The sequence below is a fragment of the Heterodontus francisci genome, chromosome 5 (genome assembly GCF_036365525.1).
Source record: "Heterodontus francisci isolate sHetFra1 chromosome 5, sHetFra1.hap1, whole genome shotgun sequence".
Classification (NCBI taxonomy): domain Eukaryota; kingdom Metazoa; phylum Chordata; class Chondrichthyes; order Heterodontiformes; family Heterodontidae; genus Heterodontus; species Heterodontus francisci.
Genome location: NC_090375.1, coordinates 55,466,250 through 55,490,572, shown reverse-complemented (window position 1 = coordinate 55,490,572; position 24,323 = coordinate 55,466,250). Strand labels below are relative to the sequence as shown.

Genomic DNA, 24,323 nt, shown 5'->3' with positions numbered 1-24,323 from the left:
AAAATGGTGGAAACACTCAGCAAGTCAGGCAACTTCTGTGATGAAACAGACAAGACCTTTTTGGATAGGGATCCGTTGTTATACTGGAAGAAATGAAACAGAATGTAATAGTATTTCAAAATAAATAAAACAAGTGAGGGGGGGGGGGGGGGGGGGGGAGGGAGGAGAACACCACAACCACACACATAGGAAATAAAATAGTAGATGTGATATTAACAACAGACAATAGGAGGTATAATAAGGGAAATTAAGGAATAAAAGACACGAGGTTTAAATAGAGATGAATAGCTGAAGGGGTGCAAGGCTAATATCCTCCTGCTTTTTTCTTCCACCAGATTCTTTGGCCACAGGAGCCTGCTCTGCTTAGCCAGTTTTAATACGTTTCACTTTCTGCCTGCTTATCACTCATTTAAATGTAGGCACTGGAACTGAGAGAGAAAAAAGTAACAAAAACACAATAAAGACATCACAACAGGAAGTAAGGTTTTTGTGGAGCATGCCGGATTTTTCATATTATAGAAAAATGCTTGCCTTTAAGCTCATTCTCAGTGAGTGATATTCCTCTCAACTCAGTGACTACCACTATTATTTGTTGTCATTTCAAACTGCATCTGATTACATGACAAAAAAGATTTTATTTTACAATAAGACCAGCATTTATTATCCATCCCTAGTTGCCTTTTTTCTTGAACTCCTGCATTCTATGTAGCAGTTTGATACAACTGAGTGGATTGCTAGGCCACTTCAAAAGGCAATTAAGAATCAACCATGTTGGTATGGGCCTGGAGTCACATAGGCCAGATCAGGTAAGGACAACAGGTTTCCTTCCCTAAAGGACTAAAGTGAACCAGTTGGCTTGTGCGACAATCCAAAAAGCTTCATAGTCACTTTTACCGATACCAGCTTTCTATTTCCATGTTTTTATTTTTAAAAAGAATTCAAATGATCGAAATGCCATGGTGGAATTTGAACTCTCATTCTCTGTATTACTAGTGGAATAACAACCACTGTGCGACCATATCACCAAACTTCATCTGATAGTTAAAATATGCAGTTCTTTCTATAATTTAAGATGAGAGTTCTTCGATCTATCACAGAAATGTTGTCCTAATAAAGGTGTGAGGGGGCAAAGTAAGTGACTAGCTCCTTACTATCATCTTCACTTTGTATAAACGATAAGTTTCACCCCCCAGAATGTATTGTACTCAGAGCAAAATCACCAGGGCTGAAGCCAACCCTCCACATGATTATGTCAAACCTGAAAATACATCAGCATGAATGTAGAGTTTGTGTTACCGAAGCAATTAGGGAAACTCCATTCTTAAAGCAAAAAACGTATGGCTCATGGAGCTCCACAGAATAGTTAAGCAGCCCAAGACAAAGGGTTCGGACACTCTAAGCTACAACCAGGTTAGTGTATGAAATGGGGAAGAAGTCACACTGGTGCAGTACAGAAGGGAGCTTTACTCTATAACTAACCAATGATGTACCTTACCTGAGTGTTTGATAGAACAGTGTACAAGCAGCTTCACTTTGTATCTAATTCATGTTGTACCTGATCTGCAATTAATTGTGCCTCAGCAGCACAAAATTTACGGAAAAGTGAAACAAAGCACTTCGGGGCGAACTAAGGTTCAATGTCTCGAATTGTGAAATCATCTTAGCTCAATCAATGGCATGTTTAATTTGAAACTTACTGTTTTCCCCTGAACTCGTACCTTGTTTGTTTTGCGATGTGTTCAAAGCCACAGAGAACAACATAGTTTGTGAATGCCGTGAAGTACCTGAAACAGAGAGAAACAAAAACTGGTGAGAGAGAAAAAACACTCTGAAGTAACTGAGGCAGTAAATATATAAAATAATAGAGAATAGAGGTTAGAGGGAACATTGTGGATGATCAAAAAAGGAACTGAGAGGAGACTAGAGTGGCAAAGTGTGCGAGGAGTAAGTAAAGTGGTGAGAGATGAGTGGTGAGGATCTTTATTTAATCCATTATGCTGGGCTAGTTTCAAAACATCTCACGTTCAAGAATGGAGTTGAATCTGCTCTTCATGTAGATTGTCATTACACAGTTTGTAATGTTTTCAGCCGAACCAGCCAAGCTTGAGCATTCAACGTCACAGTGATCCAGTTGAGAGACTCCTTCACACACCCTTGACAGAAGTATTCCCATCCTGGGTGGCTGCCTAAAACTTGCATTGAGTACCTTGCATGTTAATTAGAAACCTTCTGCCTGGTGAAGGACCCTTCTGGAAAATTGGTTCCTGATGAGCAAGGCAGGTATTGAACTTTATAAATGTTCAGCAACTGCCAATGAAAGCTAAGTTATTTTTATTTTAAAGTAACATTAAAAAAAAAACCTTTCTATTAAGGCAAGAGCAGCAGGAATCCCCACCAACTCCCCACTTACCACAATCAGCACCCCCTGTAGCCCACTCCAACCCCCCTACCAGGATTTACTTTTAGGTCACTTCTAATAAGACAACTAGCCCGGCATTTGTAAATTTCAACATGTGAGCTGCCTGTGGAGTGACAAGAGCCAGCAGCTCAAGTATAAAAATGGTAATGAGACAGGCCGCAGGCCTGCTGGTTCGTGTGAGCACTGCCTCCAAGAGTCAAGCATGTAGGGCAGGTTGTTGCTGTTCAATATTCAGTCCGTTAACATCTAATCTGTACTAATGCTTTGTCTTTCAACACACCATTAACATATTGTTTGCCTTTGCTCCATGACCTTTTGGTCAGCTATGTGGCCTTTTCCAATCTACACCTTCTCCTTTGTTATCTCTTGCCCCACCCCCACCCCACTTGCTTATAACCTGTGACTTTTCTAATATTTGTCAGTTCCGAAGAAGGGTCACTGACCCGAAACATTAACTCTGCTTCTCTTTCCACAGCTGCTGCCAGACCTGCTGAGTGGTTCCAGCATTTCTTGTTTTTATTTCAGATTTCCAGCATCCGTAGTATTTTGCTTTTATTATTATGTAGGGCAGGATATTCCCCATGGGCTTCGGAACCCTGCTGTCATGGTTAAATAGGGGTCAGGAGCCTGAACTGGTGGGGAACAGTCATCCGGCTGTGCATTTTCACGATTTGGCTAATTAATGTCCAGAGGGTGGGCTCACCACCCAATTAAGGAAGGCAGGTGGACCTGTGAAGCTGAAGGGCCAATAGGAGACTCTCCAGCACTGAAGTAGTAGGCTGCCTTTTCAGGTTAGTAAGGGAGAGGGTGCTGCCATTATGAGGTACCCGCTCTCTAAATTTTTTCAACTTTAAAATTTAAAAAAATCCCCTTTAGCAGCCAGGCTACATTGTGAGGGGGAGCCCCTCCACTGTGCAGTCTGGGGCCTCTAAGCCTGCCTGGAGCGCTGTCCCCTAGGTGTGCAACCAGAAGGCTGGCTCCAGGCAGCTACACTTTTACTCTATGCCTCTGGGGACCTGGGAGGCTGACTGGAAAATTCCAGGGTGGGTAGCCCTGCCACATTTCCTCCCCACCGCCTCATCCAGGAAAATGGCCCAGAGGGTGAAATGGAGCCAGGGAACCGGAATGCCGATATGTGGTGTGAATTTACGTGCCTGCCCGCCTCCATGCCTGACCCCATCGGGGCCTAAAAATTCAGCCCATAATGTGGGACCAAAGTCACTTTCCAAGTCAGACCAGATACTAGAGATGGCAGTTTCCCTTCTCTGAAAGACAATTCTTCTGCTGGCAAGCTACCAATTACCAGATTTATTTAATGCAATCCTGCCATGGTGGGAGCTGAACTCTCAACCCTCAGGCTAGTAGTCCAGTACCATGACCACTAGGCTACGCTACCCATTTTAATCATTGCCCACATTGGCACTAGACCTTTAATGGCTTCCATCTTCAAACCACCTGAAACCATTATCTTGTTTACTTACCAAACGTAAACTTCCTTGAGACGTTGCGTGTTTATGAGTAGACAGAGCTCCTTGTGGGTCAACGTATCCAAGGTATCCACAAGATGCAGGCAGTGTTCTTCTGATAGATTGCAGAGAACCTCCAAACTCCCCTCCAAGACCAGGAGTGCCCCTTTCAGCTGTGGCCGGTTCTTTTGATCTGAAGTTTCTGAAGAAAGGAAACACACACATACTGTTGTTGCTGATGTGTACATAAAGAAAGGAGCGAGTAAGAGAGGTAAACAAAAATATTGGCAGTAGCGCAAAGCAAGTGTTATACAAGCCACCCAAAATTCAGTCCAACTGAAGTCAATGGAACTGAATATCAGGTAAGGTGTACATCACACATACAATTCAATACTTTCCACTATGTGCTTATGCCCAAGACAAATTTCTACCTGAGTCAGTTCCAGATAAATATATAACTTATTCAAACCCCTACCAATTCTATACCAGTGTATAGCATTCCAAAGACCAAAGGCCTTGTACAGTGTCTCAATGTATCTTTCCATTTTAGTTATACAGATTCAATACAATCAGCATTGGCCTGCTGCGCCAAATTTTCCAATTAATTTAAATGGACAGTCAGAGCCATAGTCACCTCTTTTCCTGACGATCGTTCCCTACCTCCATTGCTCAATGCCAGAAGCACCACAATGGGGAATCAACTCTCTGTGAGAAAGTGAAATGGCTAGTGGAAGAACATTTTGTTACTGGTCTTACTCTATTGAACTCCATCTGCCACAGGTTTGCCTACTCAGTTAATCTTTTAATGCAACTATTTACTATGCCACCTAACGATGTCATCAGCAAACATGGATATATAGCTCTCTATTCCTTCAGCAATGTCATTGTTAAAATAATGAAAAACTGAGGCCCCAGTACAGGTCCCTGGGGGACATGACAAGTCATATCCTGCCACTTGAGTAAATAACCATCATACTTACTCTTTGTCTCAAACATCCTGAGCAATTCCCTATCCAAGCTAATAGGCTGCCTACAATACCATGCGCTCTCATCTTTGTCAACCACCTCTTATGTGGAACCTTGTTGAATGTTTTCTGGAGACCCCAGCTAGAATTCTGCAGAGTTGGCATAAGTCCTGCCACCAGGGCCGTAAGTGGGTGGGGGTCCACCCCACTTGGGCGGGCAGCAGGACCTGGGGCTACATTTTGCTGGTGGCAGCCAATTAAGTGGCTGCCACCAGGACTGTGGTCCTATTAAGGACAGCGGCCCATTTGCTCAGCAGCACCACTGTAAGCCGTGGCTATTGCTGGAGCTGCACCTATAGAATGAGTGCGCATCAAAGGCTGCCCATCCTCAAAGTCAGCTAAGTGGGGTCTGTGGGTACCGGGGCCAGTCAGGCAGACCCTGACAAGGGGTAGAGGGGAGTAGGGTCACTGAGGACAGGCGTGCCATTGCTGCGGGGGTAGCCACTGTTGCCAGAGGGCCCCTACATGGACCAAAGAATGTCCAAAAAGAGGGCCCCCCATGCCCCTGCCGAAGCCTACTGGGAGTCCACTAGGGTTTACCTAGCAGTCTCCCCATGCAGCAGCAGGCCCTACCGATGCAGGCAAAATGCCTGGGGATATGGCAGGAGGCTCTTAATTGGCCACTTAAATGGCTCAACTGGGCTGTGGGTGGGCAGACCGTCTGCCACCTTTCCCACCACTGACAAAATGGCATAGTGGCGGCAAGATGTCAGCCACACTACCTAACTCCTACCTGCCCCATTTTGCTTGCCTGTCCACCTCCCAGCCCGACCCCAAAGGGCTGGTTCAAATTCAGCCCTATATAAATAACATCCATAGATACTCCCTCACCTACATTAGTTAGCGTCTCAGAAAATTTAACTTGGTTTGTTAGACATAACAACCTCTTTATAAATCCGTACTGGCACTCTCAAATCAACTCATATTTTTCCAACTGATCAGTCACTCTGACCACAACAACAGATTCGAGTACTGCACATAACCACAAATGACAGTCATCTGATAGGAGTAAAAATAGTTATTCAAATATAATGTCATGAATCTGCCTATTTTGTGTTCCAATTTGAGGAACTGAAAACATGGAGGGGCTGGGTGACATGGCAGTAGTTATGCATGTGAACAACAAATTTACTATTTCAGATAATATTTACAGATCATTGCTATGTGAGTTTCTTAGAAATATGAAATTAGATACACACAGGCTCTCCCCATGTCTCAAAAGATCATATGGATCAAGGAAGCCTATTCTTAAGCTCATATGACCATCTAGAAAAATCTACAGTTTCCTAATGACGCAGCAAATTGACTCTTAAATATCTCCAAGACTTTTGCCACCTAGCGTGCAAGTCCATTCTGATAAATTTACTGAAATCTGTACTAAATTTGCCAATGTGGCTTCTTATCTGAATTTCATGGCTTACCTGGCAGTGGTAGTCCAGAATTTTCTACAGCATGTGGTATCTAACAGACCTAGACCATCTTCCCTCACAATCGCCTCATTTCAAGGTTGAGCAGCCCAGGATTTTGCTCATGGTTCCATTTTCTGACACTAGTGATCTTTGTACATGCAGAACTAAATTCCATCTCCATCATAAAGACTGCTTACTTCCCCCTATAATATTACCTGTCTTTGCATTTATCTAAACCCATCAGCTGCTGCAACAACTCAACCATGCCTTTGTCACCTTGACTATTCAGATGCTCTTCTAGCCAACTTCCTGTCCTCTAGAAACTTGAACATAGTTCAAACTCTGCTGCTGATGTCCTATCCCACACCAAGTCCCTTTTACACATTGCTACAATCCTCGCTGTACTACATTGGCTACTGGCACCTCACTGTGCTTCTTTAAATTCTCATCGACATGTTAAAATCCCTTCAGGACCTTGCCTCTCTTTTTCTTTGTAACCTTTCCACAAAGTGCACCCCCCTCCCTGCCCCCTCAATTCTTCACTCCTCTGACTCTGGCCTCTTCTGCATTCTCCCTCTCTATGCCTCATCACTGGCAACTGCAGTGTCAGTCAACTTCAGGCCTGCACTTCAAAATTCTCTCCCTAATCCCTATGATTCTCCATCCCTCAAAGAAAGAAAATAGATCCCTTCTTTGACAAAGCTTTCAGTCTCCCCTCCTACCTCATTTCCCGGCGGAGCAGCAGGAGAAGGTAGCGACTCTTCGGTGGGTGAGTGAAGGCATCAGGAGCTGTGTTTTAAAAGTAAGTACTTACTGTTTTACTTACTGTTTTCCTTGTCTTTGAGTTTCTTTTGGCGCCGGAGGAACCGGAAGCTGGTCGGCAGCGAGGACTCCTGGGTAGGTATTTTCCTTAAAGGTGCGGAGCTCCGTGGACTCGGCCTCATTTCCCGGCGGAGCAGCAGGAGAAGGTAGCGACTCTTCGGTGGGTGAGTGAAGGCATCAGGAGCTGTGTTTTAAAAGTAAGTACTTACTGTTTTACTTACTGTTTTCCTTGTCTTTGAGTTTCTTTTGGCGCCGGAGGAACCGGAAGCTGGTCGGCAGCGAGGACTCCTGGGTAGGTATTTTCCTTAAAGGTGCGGAGCTCCGTGGACTCGGCCTCATTTCCCGGCGGAGCAGCAGGAGAAGGTAGCGACTCTTCGGTGGGTGAGTGAAGGCATCAGGAGCTGTGTTTTAAAAGTAAGTACTTACTGTTTTACTTACTGTTTTCCTTGTCTTTGAGTTTCTTTTGGCGCCGGAGGAACCGGAAGCTGGTCGGCAGCGAGGACTCCTGGGTAGGTATTTTCCTTAAAGGTGCGGAGCTCCGTGGACTCGGCCTCATTTCCCGGCGGAGCAGCAGGAGAAGGTAGCGACTCTTCGGTGGGTGAGTGAAGGCATCAGGAGCTGTGTTTTAAAAGTAAGTACTTACTGTTTTACTTACTGTTTTCCTTGTCTTTGAGTTTCTTTTGGCGCCGGAGGAACCGGAAGCTGGTCGGCAGCGAGGACTCCTGGGTAGGTATTTTCCTTAAAGGTGCGGAGCTGAGTAAACCCGAGCCACTACACATGTAGTGTGTCCCACCCATCCTCCTCCTCTAACCAAAAAGGACTGAGCAGGTAAGCTATTTACTGTTTTTGTTAATATCTATAGTTGTACTTAACTAAGGGGTAATTGAATAAAAGAAATGGCAGCCAGTGTAGTGTATTGCTCCTCCTGCAGAATGTTCGAGGTGAGGGAAACCTCCGGTGGCCCTGCCGACTTCACCTGCTGGAAGTGCATCCGTCTCCAGCTCCTATCAGACCGTGTTAGGGAATTGGAGCTGGAGCTGGATGAACTGAGGATCATTCGGGAAGCTGAGGGGTTGATAGATAGAAGCTACACGGAGGTCGTTACTCCACAAATCAAAGGCAGCTGGGTAACAGTTAGAGGTGGGAAGAGGTCAGTGCAGGGATCTCCTGTGGTCGTTCCCCTCAACAACAAGTATACAGTTTTAGATACTGTTGGGGGGGACGGCCTATCGGGGGCAGGCTGCAGTGACCGGGCCTCTGGCACGGGGTCCTGCACTGTGGCTCAGAAGGGAAGGAGGGAGAATGGGAGAGCACTAGTCATCGGGGACTCGATGGTGAGGAGTACAGACAGGCGGTTCTGTGGGCGCAGGCGAGACGCACGGATGGTTTGTTGCCTCCCTGGTGCCAGGGTCCGTGATGTTTGTGATCGCGTCTTCAGGATCCTTAAAGGGGAGGGGGAGCAGCCAGAGGTCGTGGTGCACATTGGCACCAACGACGTAGGAAGGAAGGGTGGCACAGATGTTAGAAGTGAGTTTAGGGAGTTAGGCTGGAAGCTGAAAGCTCGGACGGACAGAGTTGTTATCTCTGGTTTGTTGCCGGCGCCACGTGATAGTGAGGCTAGGAATAGGGAGAGAGCACAGCTGAACACGTGGCTGCAGGAATGGTGTAGGAGGGAGGGCTTCCAGTTCTTGGATAATTGGACTGCATTCTGGGGAAGATGGGACCTGTTCAAACAGGACGGGCTGCATCTGAACCAGAGGGGCACCAATATCCTGGGAGGGAGGTTTGCTAGTACTGTTCGGGAGGGTTTAAACTAGTTTGGGAGGGGGATGGGAACCGGACTTGTAATCCAGGGACCAGTGGGTCCACTCAGAAAGACAAAGAGTGTAGTGAGGTATTGGGGAAGGTAGCACTGTCGCAGAGGACAGATGGGCACGGAGGAGGGTTAAAGTGCGTATACTTCAACGCAAGAAGCATCAGGAATAAGGTGAGTGAATTGAAGGCGTGGATGGGCACTTGGGACTACGATGTTGTGGCCATCACTGAAACGTGGATAGGTGAGGGGGAGGAATGGTTTTTGGAGGTACCTGGTTATAGATGTTTTCATAAGATTAGGAATGGTGGTAAAAGAGGTGGGGGGGTGGCATTGTTAGTTAGAAATAGTGTAACAACTGCTGAAAGAATTTTCGAGGAGGATCTGCCGACTGAGGCACTGTGGGTTGAGGTCAGGAACAGGAAAGGAGCAGTCACCTTGATGGGAGTTTTCTATAGGCCCCCCAATAGCAGCAGGGAGGTGGAAGAGCAGATTGGGAAACAGATTTTGGAAAGGAGCAGAAGTCACAGGGTAGTAATTATGGGGGATTTCAACTTCCCAAATATTGATTGGCAACTCTTTAGATCGAATAGTTTGGATGGGGTAGTGTTTGTGCAGTATGTCCAGGAAGCTTTTCTGACTCAGTATGTAGACTGCCCGACCAGAGGGGAGGCAATATTGGATTTGGTACTAGGTAATGAACCAGGGCAAGTGATAGAGCTGTTGGTGGGCGAGCACTTTGGAGATAGTGATCACAATTCTGTAGCATTCACTGTGGTAATGGAGAGGGATAGGTATGTGCAACAGGGCAAGGTTTACAATTGGGGGAAGGGTAGATATGATGCTGTCAGGCAGGAACTGAGGAGCATAAGTTGGGAGCATATGCTGGCAGGGAAGGGCACGGTCGAAATGTGGAACTTTTTCAAGGAGCAGATAGTAGGGGCCATTGATAAGCATGTCCCTGTCAGACAGGGAAGGGATGGTCATGTGAGGGAACCGTGGTTGACAAGAGAGGTTGAGAGTCTTGTTAGGAAGAAGAAGGATGCGTATATAAAGTTGAGGAAAAAGGGCACAGGCATAGCTCTGGAGGGATACAAGATGGCCAGGAAGGATCTGAAGAAAGGGATTAGGAGAGCTAAGAGAGGGCATGAAAAATGCTTGGCGGGTAGGATAAAAGAAAACCCCAAGGCCTTTTACGCGTATGTCAGAAATATGAGGATGACTAGGGGGACCATAGGTCCGGTCAAGGACAATAGCGGGAGACTGTGTGTTGAGCCGGAAGAGATAAGTGAGGTTTTGAATGAGTACTTCTCTTCGGTATTTACGAATGAGAAGGGGTGTATTACTGAAGAGGACGGTGGGAAGCAGACCGGTAAGCTCGAGGAAGTGCTCGTTAGGAGGGAAGATGTGTTGGGGTTTTTGAATAACTTGAAGATAGACAAGTCTCCCGGGCCTGACGGGGTATATCCAAGGATGTTATGGGAAGCAAGGGATGAAATTGCAGAGCCGCTGGCAATGATCTTTTCATCTTCTCTGCTGACGGGGGTGGTACCAGGTGATTGGAGGGTGGCAAATGTTGTGCCCCTGTTCAAGAAAGGGAATAGGGACAACCCTGGGAATTACAGGCCAGTTAGTCTTACTTCGGTGGTAGGCAAGTTGATGGAAAAGGTGCTGAGGGATAGGATTTCTGAGCATCTGGAAAGACACTGCTTGATTCGGGACAGTCAGCACGGTTTTGTGAGGGGTAGGTCTTGCCTCACAAGCCTGATTGAATTCTTTGAGCAGGTGACCAAGCAAGTGGATGAGGGTAAACCAGTGGATGTGGTGTACATGGATTTTAGTAAGGCATTTGATAAGGTCCCCCATGGTAGACTTATGGAGAAAGTCAGGAGGCATGGGATAGTGGGGAATGTGGCCAGTTGGATTAAGAATTGGCTAACTGATAGAAGGCAGAGAGTGGTCTTAGATGGTAAATACTCAGCCTGGAGCCCAGTTACCAGTGGCGTGCCGCAGGGATCAGTTCTGGGTCCTCTCCTGTTTGTGATTTTTATTAACGACTTGGATGAGGAAGTCGAAGGGTGGGTCAGTAAATTTGCAGATGATACAAAGGTTGGTGGAGTTGTGGATACCGAGGAGGGCTATTGTCGTCTGCAAAGGGACTTGGATAGGTTGCAGTGCTGGGCTGAAAAGTGGCAGATGGAGTTTAACCCTGAAAAGTGTGAGGTCGTCCATTTTGGAAGGACAAACAGGAATGCAAAATACTGGGTTAACGGTAGGGTTCTTGGGCATGTGGAGGAGCAGAGAGACCTTGGGGTCTATGTGCATAGATCATTGAAAGTTGCAACTCAAGTGGATAGGGCTGTGAAGAAGGCATATGGGGTGTTAGCGTTCATTAGCAGAGGGATTGAATTTAAGAGCCGTGAGGTGATGATGCAGCTGTACAGGACCTTGGTAAGGCCTCATTTGGAGTACTGTGTGCAGTTCTGGTCGCCTCATTTTAGGAAGGATGTGGAAGCCTTGGAGAGGGTGCAGAGGAGATTTACCAGGATGTTGCCTGGAATGGAGAATAAGTCTTACGAGGAAAGGCTGAACATTCTAGGCCTCTTCTCGTTAGAAAGGAGAAGGATGAGGGGTGACATGATAGAGGTTTATAAGATGATCAGGGGAATAGATAGGGTAGACAGTCAGAAACTTTTTCCCCGGGTGGAGCAAAGCGTTACAAGGGGTCATAAATTTAAGGTGAAGGGTGGGAGATATAAGGGGGATGTCAGGGGAAGGTTCTTTACCCAGAGAGTGGTCGAGGCATGGAATGCCTTGCCCGGGGAAGTTGTTGAGTCAGAAACTTTAGGGACTTTCAAAAGGCGTTTGGATAGGTATATGGATAAAGGAGAATGATGGGGTATAGATTAAATTGTCCTTGACAGAGGACAAAGGATCGGCACAACATTGTGGGCCGAAGGGCCTGTTCTGTGCTGTATGTTCTATGTTCTATGTTCTACCCTCCTAATATCTCTTCAGCATTCATTGTTCCCTTACCCCTCTGTGAAATCTGTTTGACAAGAGCATGATGAAGTTTCAGTATAACATCCTGTGACTTACATTATCCTAATTTAGGTATATAATGTTATATTCTAGCTGCTAAAACTACAAATCTAAGATTTATTAGATGACAAATTTACAGAGAAGCAAAATTTGTGTTGCTGCTGCACAGGGAATGGGCTTGTTAAGAACCAAGAAACCCCCAAGTCTCTTCCAACTTCATCCTAGTTTGTTATCATTTATATCATATAAACATCACCTATTTATTTTCTAATATACTTTATAAAAAAATTAGCTTCATCCATCATCCTCCCTACAATGGTTCTATCTATTAGCACCTTGAGACAAGTCTTTCTGTTCTGGTCCAAGGTTTACATTTTGCAGACTACTAAGAGTTCTGAGAGAGTGGAGTCTGTAAGGCATCAGGGTTCATTTTGGCCCAGTCTTAAATTACTTCAGGATCATTCAACATTTGACAGTTACTTACCGGCCTTAACAAGAGGCTGAAGAACATGAACTTTCAGATCAATCAGAAAGTTCTTGAAGGACTGCTCCAACTTGAAGAGGTAGGCGGCTTCCCTTTGGCATTTCTCCTTTAGGTAATACAAAAAACAAGAAGAGTTTCTATTTTCATGACAAAGCCTAGATCCATAGTGCTGAACACAACACTATGTCTAAAGAGGGAAGAAGCAGCTTGACTTTATATTACAGAAGGTGGTGAGGAGTTCCATTGTTTTGAGGTTCTGGGAAAAGGATACAGGGAGAAGGTAGAACAATTAGGAAAGCATTTTTGGAGTTTAGAAGGAACAGAGGCAATATCAAAGGAGAAGTGACTATAAAGTATTCAGGAATAGAAACACAAGAAGAAAAATGGGAGTAAAATTAAATTGGTTTGAAATGAACACGTGACAAGCAAGCACAATGCAAGTGTTCATCAGTTAGCTTGTAACTTTAGTAACTGAACACTATTGTGGAGGAAGTCATTTTATTATCTTGTTGATTATAACACATTTCAGTGGTTTCCCTTTTTTATGGTCTGCAAGTTATTTCACAATCACCTATGATGTCAACCTTCAAGAAGTATGTGATTAGGCAGATGGGCATTCCCAAATACACAAGGATAGGGTTGGTATTTTGATTGGAAAGATGGAACAAATGTTCTTCACAATTTGAGAGATTTAGTGGCATAAGGAAATTCCATCATTCAATTTTGAGAAACAGAGCTGTGAAGGAACAGAGGAATTTATGTGTCCATATTCAAAGGTCACTATAAGGTAGAGGACAGGTACAAAATGTAACAAAAAAGACAAATGGAATGTTGGCCTTTATCACAAGGTGGTTGGAATACAAAGGAGAAGAGGTTTTGTTTCAGTTTGTACAGAACCTTGGTCAAACCCCATCTGGAATACTGCAGTTTTGGTGCCACACTATAGGACAGATATATTAAAAGGGGCACAGTACAAAATCACCAGAATCATACCAGGGCTCAAAGAGTTAAATTACGAGGACCAGTTGCATAAACATGGCATGTATTACTTGAAGTTTAGAAAGAATGAGAAGTGGTCAGATCAGCCAGGAAAAGACAGCTCTGACTCAAACAGTACATAGCCCACTCCTGCTCCTACATTTAAAAAAAATCTAGAAACTGTTTTAGATGTGGGATAAATGACAAAAGTCTTGTATGGTTCTTCAACTTACCTTAACCTCTGGCCCCAAATTGAGGACTTCTTTGGAGCTTGATGCAGGCTTTGAGAAAGATGTAGTCCAATTTACAGAAAATCTTGCCCCTTGTGGCAGTGTGTCTGATTCGGCCTGTTGGACTGGATAACTTGGGTCCATTCTGTGGCTCAACTGCATATCAGAATCTCCATCTTCCTCAGCAGATTACTTTCAGGAGAGTTTACTGGTTAAATAAAAAAGAAAAGCATTGGCATTTTGAAACAAGCACGATTTTCCCCCTACACAAAAACAGAAAGTGCTGAAAATACTCAGCAGGTCAGGCAGCATCTGTGGACAGAGAAGCAGAGTTAATGTTTTAGGTCATTTGCTCTGTTTCTGCCTTCACAGATGCTGCCTGACCTGCTGAGTACTTCCAGCATTTTCTATTTTAGTTTCAGATTTCCACATCCGCAGTATTTTGCTTTTGTACTATTTTCCCCTACTCTTCTTCCCCATTTAAAATGTCAAAATACCTTTCAATAAAATTTATTAACTTAGTTTTCTTCCTGCTTTGTTCAGGACTTCCTGCTGATCTCAGTTTGCAACCTTTTCTTGGGGGTGCCATACTTCACAGAATACATTGCATTTGCTCCCAACTTGACTACTCTCCTGCACCATTTTAATTATTGTCAGCCAGTTGATTGACAATCATGGAAATCTGTCACCATGCTTAAGAGTGATGAAATCAAACTATTGTGAAATCCAGATCACAAAGTTTACGTTTGTCTGATGTGGTAGCACAATCTTCCCCCACAGGAATATGTTACACTTAACTCAAGTCCAGGAGAATGACAACAGACAAGCCTCAACTGAGTATGGGGTACCACTGAAATTTAACTGGCTCAAATAGTGTAAGAACTGGCACAAACTATTGCTAGTGTTCTCTCTCTTTATCTAGCTGGCACATTAGGATTATCTGGAGGTGAACAGGAAGAATCCCAGCCCTCAAATCTACCCCTCCAGCTCCCAGTGAACCAGGTTGGCTACTCACTCACCAAATAAATAAAATGTGAATTAACACTCAACTACCATTACATGTTTTTTTTTACTATTGCTGAGGTGCAACCAAACCATAAGTGGGCAGCATGTTGCAATGAGTGAAAGTTTTGTTATGCCTTTTTGTTACTATTACAGCCATGCAAAAGCCATGGCGACCAATAATTTAAAGGGATGTGATTCACCATAATGAGCTTACTTGGGAAAAGTTCAGGCATTTATAAAATTATCCCTACATGGAGATGTACATCAGCAAAAGCTAAGCCATAGGCATCTGTTGGGCTACCTCTGGGATTTAACTGGCCAACACCACACAATGTATTATCATAGTCCACTGCTTGTCCATCCAGGAGCATTTAAATTTCATGGCATCCTGATCCCAGCAATCTTGAGAGCAATTCAAAAGTGGCAAGTACAGCTACAAACGTTAAAACATTTATATAGCATCTTTAACACGGTCCTAAAATACTTCACAGTTGAGTGGGTCAGACCCAGATGCGAGAAGGAGGAAAATTAGGGAAGTTGGACAAAGGTGTCACTAAAGTACTTTTTAAGGAGAGAGTTGTAGCAAAACAAAAGGAGATTGTATCCGATTGTGGAGAGCAAGATGATTTGTTGTGTCTGTCACCAACGGTAAAACAGAGTGGGGAGGGAACGCATAGACCAGTATCGGAAGGATAGAGTGTGTGACCAGAGATGTTGGGGTTAAGGAGGTCAAGGGTTCAGTGGAGCAGGACCATGGAAGGCACTGAGGCTGATGTAATAATGCTTCAATTCCAATATATTGCCTTACCTCTCATTCATTCTCTGGAAGTTTCAAATTGCATCCCAGATGGATCCAAACAACAGGTGTTAAGTAGGGAAGATCACCAGACATCTGGCCTGAGTCCATATACAGCAATGCTAGCCATACTCTTATTAGGGAAAGAAAAATACCAAAATCATAGAATTTTAGTAATTTCAGCATAAGAGCCATTTAGCTCAAGATCCAGCACTAAATCTTAAACTGGAATTGCCTAGACTAATTTGATTTCCCCCGCCCTTTTCCTTTTCTATTGTTTATTTTCAAATACAGATCTAAATCCTTTCTAAACAATATTACAGTCTCTGCATCAATAGTCCTGGAATGCATTGTTGCCTTCCAACCAGACTCGTAGCACTCTCTGTTTCAACTCTCAGTCAGGCTTCTGCCCTTCTCACAGCACTTGGAAAGCACCAGTCCAAGTCACAAATGACATGTTGGGTGACCATAACCATGACTTCCCCTTTCAGCATCCTCCTGGATCACTTTTGTTGCCTTTAACACCAGCCACAAATAGACAAATTAAGAACATTGCACATTGTGGATTCAGTATAATTATTTCTACAGCTATTGGCAGCAACACCCAACTAAAACCTGTTTCCCACACACAACAGGTTCTCATCTTAGTGGAGGTGGGGCAGAGGAATACACCCAAGACAAGTTTGAAAGTGTGGAAGATGGTAGAAAGTAGGATCCCACAAGGATCAGTACTGGGACCGCTGTTGATATAAATTGTGAATGATTTAGTCTTCGGAATGAAAAACATAACTTATAAATTTGCCAAATTGGGGGGGATAGTTAACACTGAGGAGGACTGCAACAAACTGTAAGATGACAAATAAACTTGCAGAATGGGCATATAATTAGCAAATGAATTTCAACACAGATGAGGTAAGAAAAATAGGGATGTTATATATTACATTGCAAATAATCGAAATGGGGTAGAGGAGCAAAGCTCTGATGAAAGGTCACAGACCTGAAACCTTAACTCTGCTTCTCTCTCCACAGATGCTGCCGGACCTGCTAAGTATTTCTAGCACTTTATGGTTTTATTTCAGATTTCCTGCATCTGCAGCATTTTGATTTTATTTTATGAGAGGAGCAAAGGGATCTGGGAGTACAACTGCACAATTCAATAGATGTAACAATGCAGGTTAACAAGCAAACCAAATACTAGAGTTTATTTCTAGAGAGAAAGAACTGAATCACAGAATTGTTACAGCACTGAAGGATGCCATTTGGTCCATCGTGTCTGCAATTTACTAAGTGCCACTTCTCCATCTTCTCCCTGTAGCCCTGCACATTCTTCCTTGTCAGTTAATAATCCAATTCCCTCTTGAATGCCTCAATTGTACCTTTCTCCACCACATTCACAGGCAGTACATTCCAGATCCTAACCACACACTGCGTGAAAAGGATTTTCCTCATGTCGCTATTGTTTCTTTTGCCCATTACGTCTTGTTCTTGATCCTTCCACCAATGGAACAGTTTATCCCTATTTACCCTGTTCAAAGCCCTCATGATTTTGAATACCTCAATCAAATCTCCTCTGAACCTTCTCTTCTCCAAAGAAAATAGTCCCAACTTCCTCAATCTATTCAGGTAACTGAAGTTCCTCAGCCCTGTAACCATTCGTGTGAATCTTTTCTGTACTCTTTCCAATGTCTTCACATCTTTCCTGAAGTGTGACACCCAGAACTGGACACAATACTCCAGGTGAGGCCGAAACGGTCTTTTATACAGTTTAACGGAACTTCCTTGATTTTGTACTCTATGCCCTATTAATGAAGCCAAGGATTCTATATGCTGTGTTAAACATAGAAAAATAGGAGCAGCAGCAGGCCATTCAGCCCTTTGAGCCTGCTCCGCCATTCAATACGATCATGGCTGATCATCCAAACTCAGTAACCTGTTCCCGCTTTCTCCCCGTATCCCTTGATCCCATTAGCCCTAAGAACTATATCTAACTCTAGCTTGAATATATTTAATGATTTAGCCTCAACTGCTTTCCGTGGGAGAAAATTCCACAGGTTCACCACTCTCTGGGTGAAGAAATCTCTCCTCATCTCAGTCCTAAACGGCTTACCCCTTATCCTTAGACAGTGACCCCTGGTCCTGGACTTCCCCGCCATCGGGAACATCCTTCCTGCATCTAGTCTGTCCAGTCCTGTTAGAATTTTGTAGGTTTCTATGAGATCCCCTCTCATTCTTCTAAACTCTAGCAAATACAAGCCTAATTGACCCAATCTCTCTTCATACATCAGTCCTGCCATCCCAGGAATCAGTCTGGTGAACCTTCGCTGCACTCCCTCCATAGCAAGACCATCCTTCTTCAGATAAGGAGACCAAAACTGCACATAATACTCCAGATGTAGTCTCACCAAGGCCTTGTATAATTGCAGCAAGACATCCTCGCTCCTGTATTTGAATCCTCTCCCTATGAAGGCCAACATACCATTTGCCTTCTTAACTGCCTGCTGCACCTGCATGCTTACTTTCAGCGACTGGTGCACCAGGACACCCAGGTCTCGCTGCACCTCTCCCTTTCCCAATCTATTGCCATTCAGATAATAATCTGCCTTTCTGTTTTTGCTACCAAAGTGGATAACCTCACATTTATCCACATTATACTGCATCTGCCATGTATTTGCCCACTCAACCTGTCCAAATCACACTAGAGCTTCTCTGCATCCTCCTCACAGCTCACACTCCCATCCAGCTTTCTGTCGTCTGCAAATTTGGATATATTACATTTAATTCCCTCATCTATATCATGAATATATATAGTGAATAGCTGGGGTCCTAGCACTGATCCCTGCAGTACCCCACTAGTCACTCATGGCCTGCCACTCGGAGAAAGACCCGTTCATTCCTACTTTTTGTTTCCTGTCTGCCAACCAGTTCTCTATCCATGTCAGTACCTTACCCCCAATCCCATGTACTTTAACTTTGCACGTTAATCTCTTATGTGGGACTTTACCGAAAGCCTTCTGAAAGTCCAAATACACCACATCCACTGGTTCTCCCTTATCTATTCTACTAGTTACATCCTCAAAAAATTCCAGTAGATTTGTCAAGCATGATTTCCCTTTCGTAAATCCATGTTGACTTTGTCAGATCCTGTCATTGGTTTCCATGTGCTGTGCTATTACATCTTTAAAATGGACTCCAGCAATTTCTCCACTACTGATGTCAGGCTAACTGGTCTATAATTCCCTGTTTTCTCTCTACCTCCTTTTTTAAATAGTGGGGTTACATTAGCTACCATCCAATCCGTTGGAACTGTTCCAGCGTCTATAGAATTTTGAAAAATGACCAGCAATGCAACTACTATTTCTAGGGCCACTTCCATAAGTACTCTAGGATGTAGATTATCAGGCCCTGGAAATTTATCGGTCTGCAATCCGCGGGTAGCGTAAAATGGAGCGGCGTAAAATGGAACGGGAGATTCCGGGAGGCCTTCCCGGCCCACTCCCGCCTCCGCCCCACTTTATATGAGCCATGGGGGGGGTGCAAACGGACCGCCCGCCCCAGGCCAATCGGCTATTTTACCTGTGGCAAGCGGGCGTCCAGTAGATGTGAAAGGCCGCCCAGTGATAGCTGGCGGCCTACCAGCACACTGGGGGGGCCTGACAATCAAGCAAGGGGTGCCCGACTGAGGGCCACCCCCACTTGACCAACCACCTCTAGGACCCGAGACACCCCCCTTCCCCGAAAACGACCACCCTTGCCCCGCCGGGCCGTGACCAATCTGCCCGGAGAGGCAAGCCAAACTTACCTCGGTTCTGGCTCCATGTCCTCAGCTGGACTGCAGTCCCAGCAGTGGCCACAGCTCCTGTTGGCGCTGCTGGGACTAAGAGCTGCAGGCCCGATGATTGGCTGGCAGCTCAATGTGGCGGGACTTCTTCCCTCAAGCGGGTGGAAGTCCCACCTCTGAACAATTAAAGCCCAGGGACCCGTAAAATGCGAATCGGATCCCCAGGCTTGGCGGATGTAGGTTCACCACCAATTTTTACGTCAGTGGCCAACTTCGTCTGCCTATCATAAAATCCAGCCCAGAGAGTGTTTCCGCTTGTAGGAAACAGCAAAACTAGAAGCCATAAATATAAGATAGCCACCAAGAAATCAAATAGGGAATTCAGAAGAATCTTTACCCAGAGAGCAGTGAAAAGGTAGAACTCACTAGTACAGTGAGTAAGTTCAGGTGGATATCATTGATACATTTAAGGGGAAGCTGAGTAAGCACATAAGGGAGAAGGGAATAGAAAAGAATGCTGATAGAGTTAGATGAGGAAGTATGTGCAAGATTAATTTTGTGCAAGGGATTCAGACCTGACACCAATTGTTTGTGGCAAGTCTCTTATTGTCGCACAGCACAGATCAACACATTACAGTGTTTAAGCAGCAATTTATCATTCCAAACAGATCATATATTATCCATAAGGATAATAGGCGCAGCAGTGTGCATTGTCCCCTCTTCTTCACTTCTCTTCCTGTTTTGATGATAGCAAGGCAAGCATTAGGCTTCAGCCAGCATTTGCATTCACTTTCTCAGGCACTTGTTCCATTATCTTCTGTCTCCATACCTTTTGTTAGAAATCTGCTCTCTATTATACTTCTGTTTCTTGACTACCTGACCTGATCGATCCAATCATTCTTTTTCTTGCTCTGCATGCCTATTTGCACATATGTCTTTCACACTTTCCTTATCTCTGTGACACATCTTGAGCAGGGCATCCTGGTCTTCCTACTTTTTTGAGCCTTGTGGTTTTCTAGTTTGACATAATTGTCTGTTTATCAGGTTGGCTTCGCAGCTTGTCACAACCAATGGCAGCTCTTCATGCAGCTAGAAAAGCTAGGTCAATCATCAATTATAAATATCTCTTTAAAAATCCCCCACTTGTCAAGAAATGCATGTTTAAATACCTGACAGACATGAGGTTTACATTCAGTCACTCAAGCAACTGCATTTCAAAAAATGCACAGATTGTATCAGTGCAGGCAAAAAAGCAAATACTGGTTAAATGAATAAAAATAATAGTTGTATATAAATCAATCCATGATAATCTTACAGATGGGAGGAGGCTCGAGTGGAATGGACTAGTTGGGCCATATGGCCTGTTTCTATGCTGTATATTCTATGTAATTCTATGCCAGCTTGATGCAGCACAAGCCACATTTGAGTATGCTGGCTGGCCCGGTCCATTTTGAGGGTAGGCCTCATTACAATGCTGCCAGTAAGCGGCAGATGTCTTACTGGTCAGTGTAATATCAGGCAACAAGACAATACAGTTCTGGAAATACTCAGCAGATCTGGCAGCATCTGTGGAGAGAGAAATGTTTCAATTCGGATATGATTTCTTCAGAACCAAGGGAAGGTGGAAATATGATGGGTTTTATGCCATTGAAAAGGGGAGGAGGAGGAAGAACAAAAAGGAAGGTCTGTGATAGGGTAGAGGGTGGGAGAGATTAAATGACAAAGATTTCATGGAATAAAAGGCAAAGGGAGTGGTAATAGCTGTAGTAAAAAAAACAAAGCATTTGCCCAGGAAGAGTGTGAATAGCAGAATATTGAACAGATCTGTCTGAAAGCAAAAACTTTAAAGTTTAAGACAGGCACATGGTTAAAAAAAAATTCAAAATGGAGGATCAGTGAGCAGGAAGGAAGGTCTGGTAGAGTAGGAGGTTTCTCACGTCAGCAACTGCCTGCATTATTCTAGTGTTGCACCTCCTGACCCACAAAAATTATTTTAAACTTTCCTTTTTGGTGCCTCTTCTGCAAACTTAAAGTTTAATCAAAAGGTTAGTTTCAGGAGACTCAAAGGAGAGAGTGAGAGGCAGTGTGAAAGGGAATAAGAAAGAGAAAGAGAGATCAGGAAAGAGGGAGAGGGAGGACACAGGAAAGAATGGGAAAAATATTTTCAGTCTCTTAACTATTATAAAACTGATAATAGAAACGATTAGTGAGATATAAAAGAATATGCAAATAATGGAAAGTGGAAAGACATGGGGGAGACAGATAAACATATCACAAATTGTCATAACGGGGGATGAAAGCCAGTCTCGAGCTGACCACGGTATCTGTCAGAGCAATGAGCCTCAAACTGACCTCTGGATACACAGAGCTGTATTTTAGCCTCACAATGACTGATGCACGTCCCCATACATACAGTGTATCCTTGTGAAATAGCCACATCCGGTCAATTATCCTTGTCAGCCACAGCTCAGTAGTAGCACTCTTCCCTGAGTCAGAAAGTCATGGGTTAAAGACCTATTGCAATGACTGGAGTACATAATCTAGCGCAGCACAAAGGGAGTGGTGCACTGTTGAAGATGCTGTCTTTAAACTGTGACATTAAACTAAGGCCCTCTCAGGTGGCTGTAAAAATCGCATGGCACGATTCAAAAATGAGAATGGGAGTTCACCCAGTAACCTGATCAACATTTATCCCTCAGCCAACCTGAGAGAGATTATCCGGTCATTATTACGTCAGTGTCTGTGGGACATTGCTGTACGCAAACTGACTGCTCATTCCGTGCATTAAGATTGACTACATTTCAAAAAGTACTTCATTGGTTGTAAATGCTTTGGGATGTCCTGAGGGTGTGAAAAGCACAATTAAGTGGAAGTCTTTTGAGTCTTATTTTAAGATGTAACCACTACTTCCAGTGTGAAAACAAGGGACAGGATCCTGAAATGACAAATTCAAACTATTATGCTACAAATGCAGATGGAGGGAGGAGCAGGAACTTCCAGCCTCAGGAATGTCCCAGAGTGATTATCCCTGGATCATTTTCATCACAAGCAAAAGTTAACAGAAATGCTGGTGCAGCAGCGATCACCCAAAGCAGAGTTTGTTTTGTGACTTTGCAAACTCTCTTGAACAGCATTCTTGTACTTTGCCTGACTTCATGTCCTACTTCCTCAATAAAGAGCACAACATAATAGTTACAACAGGCTACCAACTTCCCTTTCCCCTCCCTTCAGAAAATACAAGGCACGTTAACCCTTTTAAGGACATTAATGGAGATCATTTTTCATCAAAATGAAACATGGGTTGTATCTGGCTAGGGAAGGAGGGGTAGGAACTGGATTAGCATACTGTATTCTAAATCATATTAGAAATGATCTGCGTGTGTTTAATGCTAACACTGAATGCCAAAAGTGGGCAACAGTTCCTTATCCTATAGTGACATGCCTCAATCTGATGAGCACAGAACAAGAAAGGGAGGATGTATACGAATTAAACCCAGAAAATAACTAATGGGCAAAAGCAAAAAAATACAAAGGGTTTTACATTATATGAAAGCCAGTCGACGTTTTTGTTTCTAATCTACATTCATGATTTGGCACTAGTTTTATAGCAACAAGCATGCACAGAGACACTGATTTTATACAGTCATGCCCCACCCTTCCCTGTGACTTTGCTTTGTGGTATAATGTCAAGCTTGTGGTAACTCAGTTACTTTGGTTAACACCAAGAGAAAAGGCAAGTTCCACAAGGCATGTCTGAGACTGTTTCTGTCCATATTATGTTACGACTGAGGCGGGAGGAGTGCACTGTTTGTTCTAGTTTCACTTCTCCACAGGTCAAAACATATATTTAAATTTTCCCACTTACTGATACGGTCAATCATATACTCTATTTTTCTCAGAATAAAACACACTAACCAGGTTTCTTTAATGAACAACAAAATTATCAGTTTATTATAAAGCTAGTCTTAACCAGTAATGAAGTAAAGCATAAATACACAGATTGAAATTTTAAAGTTCCCTTTTTACCTTAGCCCCTCAATCAAGCACATACATATACACCGGTTAATCGGAAAAATAAAAGGGATTTTTGTTTAGAGCTCTGTTACAGGCAACAAAAAAAAACACTTGGGCTGAATACTTGTTCATTCTTGAAGAAAACAGCAGATGAGATATGTTGTGTTCCAAAACTGGCATACAGTCTGTCCTCCGAGTACACGCAGATGGGTCACTGGGATCTTTTAGAACAGTTCTTTTCAGGCGGTGCTGAAAATTAATTTAGCAAGCTTTTCTTTAAAGACAGGAGACGAGATGAGTTGACACAGTGGATTTTTCAGGGTCTTTTAGAGAGGTATTGTAAAGCTGAGCTGGGTTGTGGTCTTCTCTCCTTCCTCGGGAATTTTCTTCTCTCCATAGGAAGTTCTCTTCTTTTTTTTGCAGGGTTTTTAAAAAGATGCAATAGGCTGGGCTGAGATGGGGTTCTGTCCTTCAGTTTTATTTTTTTTTAAACTCCAAGTTTTAAAAGTGAAGCCAGAAACAGAAAGTCCACCTTCTGATCTATCACTTCTCTGCACACCTCTTTGCCAGGTACCAGGGTTTCTGTTCTAATTTTAACTTGTCATGTGACAACCAGGAAATGTTGTCAAACAGTGTTCTCTTGATGAGCCTCTTGAAAAAAAATAGGTCAAACATTTCTTCAGTTTGACTATGAATTCTCAAAAAAATATTTTTAGCAAAAAGAGAAGCACTTTCGTAACAATTAATTCAGACTTTCAAAAGAAAACCTTGTTATAAAAGGACTAAGTCCCAAATTACCACTTCTCTTATCATTTGGGCTTTTACAGGAATACTTTGTTAAAAACAGGACTCACAACTAATTGGATCAGCCTGGCAAGTACTCTGTGGGTTTAATTTCCTTTCCCTGTACCTCAAAAAAAATGAAAGCAACAGTACACTATATATCCACAATTAGGTACTGCCACATACCATGAATAACTTTAGATGAGTTAACAGGATAATTACTGAATGCAGAATGAAACCCTTTAAGAGAAACAACACA

The 24,323-nt window shown here is 43.6% G+C and overlaps 1 protein-coding gene across 5 annotated transcripts in view; it reads right to left on the bottom strand.

Annotated features, from left to right (window-relative positions):
- Nucleotides 1–24,323, bottom strand: part of LOC137369848 (ALS2 C-terminal-like protein) — a 179,869-nt gene that overhangs the window by 112,778 nt on the left and 42,768 nt on the right. For 4 of the 5 annotated variants that reach the window (XR_010975026.1, XR_010975027.1, XM_068031458.1 and 1 more), the window contains exons 2-6: nt 15,502–15,622; nt 13,692–13,896; nt 12,481–12,586; nt 3,901–4,087; nt 1,719–1,784 (exon numbers count right to left, since the gene is read on the bottom strand). Coding sequence is in view for 3 of the 5 variants with exons in the window: in XM_068031458.1 (XP_067887559.1) it covers nt 1,719–1,784; nt 3,901–4,087; nt 12,481–12,586; nt 13,692–13,850 (518 nt within the window). In the remaining 2 variants the exon portion in view is untranslated. The remainder of the gene's footprint in view (nt 1–1,718; nt 1,785–3,900; nt 4,088–12,480; nt 12,587–13,691; nt 13,897–15,501; nt 15,623–24,323) is intronic. The other variant, XM_068031457.1, reaches the window with a different exon arrangement.